The 13,443-nt window shown below is 30.4% G+C and overlaps 1 protein-coding gene and 1 pseudogene across 4 annotated transcripts in view; one reads left to right on the plus strand and one right to left on the minus strand.

Annotated features, from left to right (window-relative positions):
• LOC149890495 (uncharacterized) overlaps positions 1 to 13,443 on the minus strand; it is a 61,425-nt gene that overhangs the window by 42,650 nt on the left and 5,332 nt on the right. For all 3 annotated transcript variants that reach the window (XR_016450617.1, XM_090081383.1, XM_090081382.1), the window contains exon 3: positions 12,618 to 13,085. Coding sequence is in view for 2 of the 3 variants with exons in the window: in XM_090081383.1 (XP_089937509.1) it covers positions 12,618 to 13,085 (468 nt within the window). In the remaining variant the exon portion in view is untranslated. The remainder of the gene's footprint in view (positions 1 to 12,617; positions 13,086 to 13,443) is intronic.
• On the plus strand, positions 623 to 2,750 carry LOC149890496 (uncharacterized; annotated as a pseudogene). Its single transcript, XR_016450618.1, has 2 exons — positions 623 to 2,252; positions 2,395 to 2,750. The product of XR_016450618.1 is annotated as an uncharacterized LOC149890496 (transcript).

The raw sequence follows: 13,443 nt of genomic DNA on the forward strand, positions 1-13,443 counted from the left end.
TAACGAAAGTTAATTACCGTTCATTGCGCAATAAAAAGACCTGGTTTCCATCAGCCTTCGCATTACTATTTTAAAGTGTTATAACGAAAGTGTAATAAACGAAATGAAATTAATGGAAGATTTCAAATAAAAGTTGAATGTAGAGTGTGGGAATGTAGACAAACTGATGAATAATTATTATTGTATTGTACGCTGGTTTTTTTTATTAAAAAAAAAACGGTTTAAAGATGACATTTTCTAAATTTTACATGTGATAAAACAACTATGAACTAAGTTTCAAAAGTTCTTCTTTTAGAAAACAAAACTGCTGAATTCTTTTTTAAAATTCATTACAAAAGTACATTACTTGCAATATAGTTTATTCTCTAATAAATCAAAAAACGGCTATTTTCATTGCCACGAAAATTGCGCGAGATAAACATACTTTAACGACTTTTTTTAATGTAAAAACCATGCTATAAATGTATTGCTTTTGTCAGCTAAAAAATCATTAACTTAATATTCTCAAAATGGCGAATATTTGGGTTTTTAGTGGGATTTTTTTCAACTTTGACTTCGAAATAGAGCACTTTCCGTTGATTTTCAGGTCCATGTTTTTATATTTTTCTGAATCAGCATAAAATTCTCTATCATAATCAAAAATAAAAAAAGGGGGGGGGGGGAGAAACTGCAGTAGCGCCGAAATACGATATACCAATGTCAACAATAAAAAATAAAATAAAACAGACATATTCTAAAAAGTATGGTGGCCAGCAAATATTTACATCAAAAGAAGAAGACATGTTTAAGTCATATGCAATAAAATCATCTGAGTTTGGTTTTCCTGTTGATAAATATGATTTAAGATGCATAGTAAAAGGGTATTTAGAGAAAAAAGGCGTTGTTATACCTCAGTTCAAAAATAATTTTCCAGGTGGCGATTGGATTCGATCTTTTTTAAAAAGAAATCCAGAACTCACAGTAAGATTTGCAAGCAACATAAAGCGAAAGAGAGCAGAAACAGGAACGACTGTGATTGATAACTACTTTATAAATCTATTAAATGAAATAAGTAATATATCACCTGATAATATATGGAATTATGATGAAACCAATCTCAGTGATGATCCAGGTAAAAAAAAAATATTAACAAAGCGTGGATGTAAGTATCCTGAACGCATAATTAATTCTACAAAGGCCTTGTTCTCTGTAATGTTTTGTGGCAATGCTTATGGTGAATTGCTACCACCTTATGTTGTTTACAAAACTGAGTTGTTATGGAATACATGGATGGAACATGGGCCACCAAAAGCACGTTATAACAGATCAAAAAGTGGTTGCTTTGACTCAACATGTTTTGAGGACTGGTTTTTCTCTTTACTTCTTCCAAGAATTAAGAAGGCTCAAGGAAGAAGTGTCATTATAGGTGATAACGTATCTTCACATTTAAGCATTGCAGTACTGGATGCATGTCAAAGCAATAACATAGGATTTGTGGCATTACCAGCAAACTCTACACATCTCATGCAGCCATTAGATGTTGCCTACTTTAGACCTATGAAGATTAACTGGCGCAAAATATTATGTGAATGGAAGGAGAAAGGAAAAGGAAGGAGAAAGGAAAAGGAAAGGGAATTGCTTCTCTTCCTAAAGATGAATTTCCTAGACTTTTAGACAGTTTAATTACCAACTTAAATGAACATGGGAATGATAACCTTAGAGCTGGTTTTCGCAAAACTTAAATTTTTCCATTAGACAAGTCTCAAGTGCTTTCACGACTACCATGTTGTAATGTAGGTTTAGACTCAACAACTGATTTAGTAAGCCAATCATTTTTAGATCATTTATGTAAGTCACTGGATGATCCCTCAGATGGTTCTAAAAAACCAAAGCGACGTAAAGTACATGCTGTCCCAGGTAAAAGCTTATGTTCAACAGATATATTGTCTTGTGTTATAAATGAAAATAATAGATTAAATTCAAATAATGTAGATACACTTATCAGTATTATAAATACAATTGAGACCAACAACATAGACTTTGCTGGCCCAAGTACAAATACTGGAACTACTGAGACTTCTAATCTAATTTTTGCGGATATAAGTTTAGTCATAGAAAGTCATACAGAATCTTTAGATCATTCAGCATTAGGCAAAAAGAACTTTCAAAATATTGATAAAACAAAAAATGTTTGTAAAAAGGAGAAATTGTTAAATCTTGTAGAGAATTGTTATGTAATTGTTAAATGCAATGGAGAGTTAAATCCTGGACAGGTTTGTTTATTTATTTTGAATTATTTATATTTAGCTAATAAATTAGTAAACTTTATAACTAATTATTTTGATAACTAATATTATTTAATGTAATAACTATTGAATAATTTTAAAGTAACTTTGGAAATTTTTTTTTCTGCAGTTGAAAAAATTAAGAAAAAATGGAGCAGAAATTACTATTATAAAAAAAAATGGACTTAACTGGAAATGGTCAATACCAGCAGTGCAACTTTTTTTTCCCAGTCTGAAATAGTCGATTTTATTGAGGAACCAAAGAATTTCGAAAAGAGGAATTTATTCAGTTCGAGAACTTTTTCACTAAATTTTTTAAAACATTTATTAAGTCATTTTTGTTTACTTTATACCTAAACTGTTTTGTTTACTTGGTACCTATACTTGTTTAGTTTGTACCTATATTTTATTTACTGTATACAAGAACTTTGTTACTACATCTTTTTTTGTCACTTGATTTTTGTAAATTTATTTTCTTTGCCTAAATGTTGTTGTTTTTATTGTTGTTTTGCTTCCTTTAGTCCCTTTTTACAGGGTTGGGCCAAAGTCACCCTAACACACAGGTCGACTTTGGCCCACCATTTAAACCACCTAAAAGATACTTCAGGTAAATAATTTTCAAATGGGAGACAGATAGTTCTAACTGTCCTTTCTATGTACTTCTAATAGTACTTAGTGTTTGAGGAAATAACTTTTGTGGCTTTCATGCAATAGACATTAAGGTGCAAAATGGGCCAAAGCCACCCAATCTTACGGTATGTAAAATATTAAAAATTAGTTATAGTATAAACTAATTTTTAATATTTTACACTAGAGTATAAACTTTATACTTTACATTAAAAATGGCTGTCCATGTTTACTCAGTTGATGAAATTATTTTATACTTAATGGTAAAAATGGCTGTCCATGTTTACTAAGTTGGTGAATTCATAAGCTTTACTACTGATATATGGACCAGTAGTTCAAATGAAAGCTTCATGAGCTTGACATGTCACTGTTTAGACAATACATTTAATCAGAAAACTGTTGTACTTAGAGTAGCTCCATTTCCTGAGAGGCATATAGCAGCAATTATTGCTAAATTGATTGAAGATATTATGGCTGAATTTAAAATATCACCTTCAAAAATTCATTTAATAGCTAGAGATAATGGTGTAAATATTGTTAAGGCTGTTTAAGATAACCCATATAATAGTATAGCTTGTTTTTTACACACACTGCAACTAGTAATTAATGAGTGTATTTTTGAACAAACAGTAGTCAAGAATGTCATTGCAAACTGCCATTCAATTGTTGAGCATTTCAGCCAGTCTCCCCAAGCCTGCCCTAAACTTAAAGCTCCTAAAGGAGCAAACAATGTTCCTAAGCACAAACTTATTCAAAATGCTCCAACAAGGTGGAATAGTACCTATCATATGTTAGAACGAGTTTATGAACAAAGGAAACCTCAAACCATATATGCGCTTGAAAATGGTAAGCTTCCTTCATTAAATGCAAACAAATGGGAGAGTTTTGTGTTTTGCTAAAATATTTCCACAAAACAACAGTTTGCTTGAGTGATAGAAAATTTTTCATTAATAAAGCTTCAATTGATGACAACTAATTCAATGGAGAATAGATTCAAACAATATACTGATAACTATAACATCATCTTGTCAACATTTCTTGATCCCAGATTCAAATTAAGAATGTTCAAAAATGAAAACACCTTTTCAGCTTCTAAAACACGTTTTGAGAACATAACCATTCAACTCATGAAAATATAAAAAACAACAAAGTTACTGAAAATGATCGGTCTGCAGCTTGTGACATCGAAAATATTGACTCAGAATATGAAAATAATGGTACAGTACTAAATGAATACAAAGATGTAGTAGAAATGGGTTTTGAAAATTACTTTGAAGAACTTGTAGGATTTAATTCTAAACAAATCGGTCAACTACAAACTTTAATTTCAAATGAAACTTTATTTAACGAAAAACAACTCTACTCAAATGAAGACCTTACTGACAAAGAAAGCAATCTTTTGTTGTGGTGGAAATCACAGAAAACCAAAATGCCACTATTAGCAAAGCTTGCTTTAAAGTATTTAAGCTGCCCACCGTCTTCTGTGGAGAGTGAAAGACTTTTTAGTATTGGTGGAAATACTGCAAAGAGAAATAGCTTAACAGGAGCTCATGGTAAAATGTTAATATATCTGAACTATAATATGAAAAATTAAAAATATTTGATTTTGTATATATTATAATTAATATAGTATAATTCTTTTAGGAGTATCTATGTTCTATTTTTTCATGAAATATAATTTATTTAGGAATTTAGAAGCTTTGATACTATGAGGAAGTCAAATTAAAAAAAAATGTCATGAAAAGAGTATAACTTTGTAGAATTAGAAAATTACTGGAAAAAAAATTTGGAAAAAATAATTAAAACTCTCTTTTTGAGCTATAGCTCAAAAATACAAAAAGAATGCTTCCAAATGCGTTAATCATAATTTCAAAGCATATTCTGTTGTGGATTTGAGGGTTATGCAAATAAAAGAGTATTGTCAGCCAGGGTAACTTCGGTCAGTTTTGGCAGTTTTTTTTAAACATCTTTGAATCTTATTAATTTTTTACAGTTTTCTCTTGTGGTAATAACATTATAGGTCTTGGCTATAGGCCTCTATATTTACTTTTTTAACTTTTTTATTAAAAATATTTTTAAACGCTAAAAAGTGACCAATTTTACCCCAGGTTTTTATCATGTTTGATCAATTATACCCCTGCTATGGGATAACATTGGTCACTTTTTGGAGTTTTTAAAAATCATCAGTCCTTAAACGCTTAGAGAAACATGAAAAAAACATTTAAATGGACAAAAATTTTTGCAACTAGCTCCCTGTTATTGTGCAAAAGTGATTACATTTAAAACACATATTAATAACCTTACTCTGAAATTAAACCGTTCCAACGGCATGTTAGCAAAAATTCGACACTACGTTAATTTTGAAACATTACTATCTATATATCACGCAATTTTTGAATCACATTTACAATATGCATGCCAAGTTTGGGGACAATCTAAAACCGTCTGTCTTTCTAAAATTGTTTCGCTTCAAAATAGAGCAATAAGAATAATTCATTTCTGTCCAAGAGACTTCCCTACTGACATCCTGTATCTTACATCCAAAGTTCTTCGTTTCTATGATTTAATCCAGTTTCAAAATTGTTCATTTGTCTGGGATCAACAACACGGTCACCTTCCTTCCATATTTCGTAACTACTTTTATAGTAGGACAACGTGTGGGTATAACCTAAGATCAGTCACTTTTAACAATTTAACCATCCCACAAAAACAGACATGGAATAAATTCCATTAACTAAACATGGAATAAATTCCATTACATATCAGTGTATACTTTCTTGGAACACCCTTCAGTACACCCTAAAAACAGATTTTATCCTTAAATCCAAGAATCTGTTCTTAAAGTCACTCCATCATTTTTACCTAAAAAGTTACGCTTAACTTTATTCTTTACCTCTATAACTTTTTTCTTTATGTTAATGTACATTTTATAATTTCTTATTTGTGTATATCTGTATATATGGATGTACATGTGAATATATTATAATAACTATTTGACCTATATCTTAACTCTTTTAAAAGTCTGTTTTATATGTGCTACTTATAAATTTTTGTAAAATCCTACTTTAACTATGTGACTAATTTATTTCTTTCTTATAAGTTTTTCTCGTCTTTTCTTTATATTATTTAGGTCATTGCGTTTTATTAGTAAATTACTATTTGCAATGGCCTGTGTTTTTTGTAACATCCTTAATACGAAATATATTGATTGATTGATTGATTAAAAGTCATTTTATAGTAGGTCATTATCATCATCTGAGGATGATTACACTTGTTCAACTCGTGCCCTTTTCTTGTTATCCTTGATGTTATTGTTATTCTTTGATGTGGTAGGAGTTGTGTTATTCACCAGATCTTGCGGTGTCATCGCTTTGGCAGGTGTGATCTTTTTTCTTCTGGTGCGCTTTGCTTTTCCCATCCTGTCCACAATCTTTGACTAATAGACATGCTATAGCTTTATTGAATACTTCCTTAACAGTATTACCGGTACCTCCTCCAAAATCTTTGTTAACCTGAGGCAAACGCTTCATGACCATTTCTTTATCGAAAGGAAATATTCCACTAGCCTTGAAGTCAGATTTCAAATTATTGCTTTTCAATTGGCGTTGCAGTAGAGCAAGAAGACCGGGGAACTAATTTTTTAGTAATAGTTCTTTGATGCGCGATTCCCTTTGCCAATTTTCCAGTACCCTGCGCCATTCTATCTTTAGCGGACGGAAAACAGCAACTTCCAGCGGTTGAAGCAAATGGGAAGCGTATATTCCGAACTGTCGACTAGCCTTTCTCACGCTCATTCTTCCGGTTAAACATTCTTTCATAGCATTAAACAACGTTTCTTGACTGTATGTAGTTGTATATGCTCTTGAACCAAGCTTTCACTTATATTTCCTCGGCATTTTCACCGGCTAAGAAACCAAATGGTTCAATAAATGTATCAGAAATAACAAAAAACGCCAAAATAAACTCAATGTAGTCTACGAAGTAACTGTACTATATTCACAAAAGCTGTTGATATACCAAAGTTGTTGATATAATAGGTTATATATATTTTTGGTATCTCTAACAAAGTTAAAACACGTTATCTTTGTTAAATTTTAGGAATTTAAAAAAAAATCTACAATTGACCAAAGCTATCCCGGCGACCAAAGATACCCCGGTGGACGGTACCATTTTGAATACTTTTTTAACAGGAAAACTTTTTTAACGCCTTACGGCGTTAAAAAAGTTGTATTTATTTTTCGCATGCGCAGATTTCACAGTTAATAAACTTTTTTAAGGACTAACTTTTTTAACGAAACAGTGGCATATATATCTTTATTCCTCATGATATATTGAAAAACCCTCATCTTGTTTCATGCAGTATCCGTAACAACATCTCATCAACCCAACTTAGTGCAATTGTGTATTCCCTTGTAGCAGCATGTGGGGGTGACCTTTATAAGCTATGTGCAAGGATAGCCCACCGGTATAGAACCGCCATTGTACCTGAAATAAGTTTGAAGATCAAAGAAAATTGGATGCCATTGCCAAATGTATGAATAAAGATCTTACATCTACACTGTAGTCGTATGCATTTTCAGGAAAGAGAACTGCTGCATGTGTGTCTTTACAGAAGGAATTAGATCGTGCCCTATTCTGGTTTCTTTGTCGAAGGCATGTGGGTGAATTACTTTTGAGTCATTGCTGGGAAGGTTTGAAAGTTGAGACATCAGCTAGTCCAAATATTTTGATCTTTCAAAGGTGAGTCTAACAGAATATACCATTAGTGTTACCTTCAATCAATGAAGAGACACATCTAATAGTAAAAAGCTATTTTTAAAAATTGGGATAAGTGAACTTACTCTTTATATTTTTAACTTACAAGCTAACATTTATTTACTATCTTTTCCACTTTTCTTGGTTTAAAAAATATTTCCCTCAACTATCATCAGATGAACAAGCGAAGTATCATTACCCTTATATGATGTTTATAAAAGAAGAACGCCAGCAAGAGATGGCTAATTTTAATATAATCTTTCACGCGAGGTGACTACAAAGAGGTGTTTCAGCTTTGTTTACTTATAATAACTAAGGGATCTGAACCAAAGAACTTCAAGATCGCTATCCTGGTGTCCTTCACAAAGCAAGGTGGATGAATAAACTCCTTTATACTCTAAAGATTGTGCTTCTGTCTGGAAAGATCAAAGAACATTTTCTAAAAGCTGAAATTGTTACTAGCAACCAAATAAGAAAATTGGATCAATTTGTTGTGTTCACACTTTCAGTATATGTGCAGTGGTGGTTTGTTTGTCCTGTACCAGCTAGTGCACCAGTTAATGACTTGGTTTTAGTGGAAAACCTGGTAAAATTTGCTGAGCATGACTCAACTCTAAATGAAAATGCTTGTATGACATTCAGTCGGCACACTTGTTACTTAGCTGAGGAGTTGATTTCATTGGCTCTGTTCTCATCTATGGTAGCAGTAGAAACTAAAAAGGAAATGAGGAAATCCATTCTTTTCTTTGAAAAGACTTCTGTCACAAAGAGAGTTGAACTTAACTTTGTGGGATATGGCAAGCCCTATCTTCCTCCGACAATAGAATATGGTACTTCTTTAGTTGACCTAATTGGGCTGGATTCATTCAGATTTTTTAGCATTTTGGTATGCCCTAAAAATTCCTCTATGCTCCAGCATGTGATTGGATTAATAGGGAAGACTATCAAAACATGAAACTGATTGTCCAAAAACTTCAGGAGGTAAATGAGGCAGCAGAGCGTGGTGTAAAGGTGTGCCATGACTTTCTAGGTGTAAATAGGGATGAGAAGCACTTTCAAGATGTTCTCGAAGTTGTAAAATCTGATAGACAACGGATTCCTAATCCGCGAAAGCGATTTTGTGCACAAAATGAGAAATCATGATTTCTAGTCCAGGAAAACAAGTAATTTCATCTAGAAAATTATACCTTATTACATCATGTAAAAAAACTTTTTCATATCATCTTGTACTTTGCATAGCTGTATTTAATATAAGGAAACCGTTTATTTTTCTAAGCTCCACCATGATATTAGAGTGTAGTAAAAATAGTGATTTTTAGGCTGAATTCTGTATTTTAAATTTGACGGTGCTCATTAATCTTAAAAAAAACATTATATATCTTATTTTTATGACTAAATACAATACCAAAATTATGAACAGCATCATACGACAAAGTTGGGGCAACTGTCACACACTAATATATACCTATATATATATATATATATATATATATATATATATATATATATATATATATATATATATATATATATATATATATATATATATATATATATATAGTAGAAGTCCTAACAGTGCTTTTGCGAATATAGCTGAGTTTAAATACCTTAGACTTAAACTTAATGATTAGGATGAATCATTTGTGCAGTTTGCCATGAAAAAATGCTCCAAAATTACACCAAGGAAATGTATAAAATTTCCGATATTTGGGAGTCGTAATCATTCAGATAAATATGTTAATTTTGTACTATCAATAACTATTTTCAGAGAAACTCGGATATTATCAATATCTATCGCAGAAACGAAATTCCAATAACTGATTTAAAAAAAAGTGCCTCCATTTTTATTATATTTAAGTCATTTGAACAGATGGAGACAATGATATATCAAAGCATCCTCATTTTCTCAATACATGATCATAAATCTTCCACGCATTCAAGATACTTGTTTTTATTTTTGGCTTTAGTTTTTTTTATAATCAATCAACTCCAAAATAAAAATGATGTAAAAAACCAGGTCAACCAGACTAACTTTACGGTAAGTTGAAATGTCAATTAAGTAATTCGAAATATTTATTGGTTCTCGATTTTATTACTTTAAATAAAGTATAAACAAAATGATAATTTTTCTCAAATTATTTTTAAAATTACTTATTTAATATGATGAAAATTCAAAACTTTTGATTGTTTCTAAAAGTTTGTTTATAAAACCGTTATATTGGACGGCAGCTACTTTACTCTTGTTGTTTAAAAAAAAAAATGTATATTACTCAGATGTCTTTTAGGGAACACTCGAGTTGGATGAATCTGTGGAGAGAGAAGTGTAAATATTCAACAAACTTCTTCATTTTTCGTCGAGAGGATGAGCGAAGCTCGTGGAAATTTTCTCTATTGGGCCTATACAGCCAAAGTACTGCTGCCAAAAATAATTTGGGGAGAGGGGAGGGGGGAATAGCTCTACGGCCGCTTTTTGAAAAAAAAATGATTAAATCTATTTTATTTTTCTGTGGTTTTTAGGTGTTGTTAAGGGAGCTCCAATTTGAGTTTTCTTTGCATTTAAAAAAAAGTTAACAACAAAAAAAAACAAAACAAAGTACACAGGTTTTATGATAAAGAAAAGCCTTTTTTATCATTCAAATTTGTAAGGCCTTAGCTTTCGTGAGGCCCATGACTAATAAAAAATTTCCAATCTCGCACTTGATTAAGTTTTTAAATTTCTCCAAAAAATGTGAAGTTGATTTTGTGTATTTTTTGCGCGAAGTTTATTTTAAAACACAAGTTTGAAAATAACTTTCAAAAAAATAGATTTTTTTCATTATATATTGTCTTCCACTGAATAAATCACTCAGCAATCAACACAGTTACAAACTTTTACTAAAAAATTGCTCGATGTTATTTATGCTTTTGAGCCGTTCCACTGCAAAAAACTTACAGAAAAAACAAAACAAAATAAAAGAAGATCTACGTCCTAACTCACCAAAATCGCTTAAGTTTGGCACAAACGTATAATAACATAATTTAGGAAAGACTGTAAACTTTTTTGCGAAAATTTTATTTTATTATTTGTTCAAGATTTGAAAAATGAGAGTGATATATGTTTCTCTTTATTATTACAGTTTAAGGAACTTGAGGTAATATAGCGATGGTGATTTTTGGTACCAAAGATCTAGAAAAAATCTGAGTGATAAAATTTGAAAATATATTTATATATTTTATATGTATATATTTTTTATAGATTACATGTGTATCTTCTTTAAGAGGTAAATTTGATTCGGCTTTCCGTTTAATTGAGGAGTTATTGGATAGTTGTTTGTTATAGTTGTTTGATATTGACAAAATATTTTATGATATTTCAAATTTCAGACACTAATTTATATACATATATTTTGCCAATCACTCAAATTAGAAAACAAAAATTTAGTTATTTTTTTTTTTTACTTTCGTTTATTATTTGCTACAAATGTAACGACATAAATGAAATTTTTGAAGAAAAACACAACTTTACTGACTTCATAAATGTTTTGCGTTTTGATTGTTAACGAAACGTACAAAAAAAGAAAAAAGATTTCAAAAAGTATGCAGAAAGTATCCCAGTCTCACCATATTTGAAATTAGTTTTAATTTTAAAACTTCTAATAATAATAAAATCTTGTCTGTGGAGTCGGTATTTCAATTTTGCAAATGGTGCGCGCATCTGAAATCCAGCATTGGGTGTCTTCTGGTGGCCATTTTAATGATTGCGGAAATTCATTTAGGAAAACAAATCTGATGAGCCCTTCTCTTTCTTCTATATTAATTTTTTCAATGGCTCCGATCAACCACTTTTGTTGGTAAGAAACATAATCACCTAGTACTAAATTTACAGTTGCAACCTGAATGTTACCAAAGTTGTAAATTTATGCAAATTCTTCATCGGCTCTTCATAGCTTTTAGTCTATTAAGACAAAATAGCAACATTTGTATTTAATTAGTCTAACTCATTTTTATGTTTCATTTTAGGCATTATAAAATAACAGTGAACATAAAATTAAAATTCTATCTTAAAAATGTTTCCATGAAAAAAATGTTTTATAAAAGATAAGTAAAATGTGAAATAAACAAGAATTTTTTTACCTTTTCATGGTCAAATAGTTCAAACTGATGGTAGCTATGTGTTCCGGTATGGTAGTTGCAGTATCCAATCATTATTTAAGAATGTTTCTTTCCAAAGTTATATCTTCTGATGAGATATAAATGAAATGTATACCTTCAACACTTTCATTTCAATATTTATACAATGCTTCTGAAGGAAAAATCTGCTCATATCTCTTCAAAAAGATTTAGAAGTTTTGTTTTAAAAACTTATTTTTCTTCAAAATTTTGTAGAAAAAATAGAAAACGAAAACATCAATAATTCCTTAGCTAAGCGAAGAGCACAAGCAATATTACTCTGTAAAGTAGATGCCGTCTATCAAAACAACCCGTATAGGAATACATAAAACTTGTAACGGGTGATGCAAAAGTTAACGAACAAATTTGGTTAATTTGATTTTTCTAGCTAATAAAACATTCATGTGTTTTGATGTTTATGTAAAAAAATATTATTAAATGTTTATTTGATTATTTAAAAAAACACTTAAATGAGGTTAATTGAAGCAAAATGAAAGTTTTTTCGACAACGTCTTGAAAAAATATCAGACATTTCTTTCAAAATTCCAGAAAAAAATTCACTTTCATTGTTGACGCTAAAAAGAGTCCGTTATTTATCCAGGGGTCGCAACGAAGTTATGCACAAAATTATGGGTTTTAAATTAAAAATTTTGCGCACCACTATAACCATTGGTTCGCCAAAAACCGACGCCTAATTTATAACTCCTCAAACAGAGTGCAATTAAAAGATGTTCAAAGAAGAAAAAAAAAAAAAAGCAACAATAATAATAACTAAATATTAAATTAGGAACGTAGAGATTGAGCTAAAAATTTAACACTAACCATTTCCTTTGCTGGTTATGTTTATGGTACCAATGGCTGATTTAATGACTGATGATAACTTGAAGGCATTTACTTTAACATCTTTTAACGTCCTTGAAGTATTATCAATTATGGAATGAACAATCTTCTCATTTGTGCTAATAGAGCAATTATAACGGGAATCATCAACGTATAAGTGAGATATCTTTATCAAATAGTCACCATTAAAATCAAATCCAATCACAAAGTTTAGACCATTATTTGTTGAAGAAATATTTGTTATTGAGTTCGATGAAATCAATAATTCAAACACTCTACTTCCGTCCTTGGAAATGAAATCGATAACCTTGCGCTGAAACACGGAAGGAAGCGCGATACTATCTAATTCATACTTCATTTTAAACGAAACAACATAGTTAGCATGCATGGTTTGCAACGTAATATCATTTGAGTTCAAAATAGCAAATTGTTCAGGTAAAATAACTGTATCTAAAAAGGAATAGTTAATTATATGAAACTTTGAAAACAAAAAACTTTATTCAAAGAAGATAAAAGTTTAAGAATTTTATTTTGAAATTAAATTAAAATTTTTTATGTCATTAGGGCTACAAACTACTTTTAATTATTCCCATTCTTAAAAATTTCTCAATTTTTTTTTTGAACTTTTCACGATTTTTTTGAAATTTCTTCTAAACTTTTAACTTCTTTAAAGCACCAGAGAAGCGTTTTTTGCATGAAATCGAAGCGCTACGCTGAGTCCAATTTTTAAAAAATTTTTGCAACAAAGTCAATTAAAAAATCGATTGTTCAATGACCAAGCGAGATTTTTACGTCATTATGCTTTATA

The sequence above is a fragment of the Hydra viridissima genome, unplaced genomic scaffold (assembly GCF_058129835.1).
Source record: "Hydra viridissima isolate aposymbiotic clone 2 unplaced genomic scaffold, HvirCarnegie_v1 scaffold_3, whole genome shotgun sequence".
Classification (NCBI taxonomy): domain Eukaryota; kingdom Metazoa; phylum Cnidaria; class Hydrozoa; order Anthoathecata; family Hydridae; genus Hydra; species Hydra viridissima.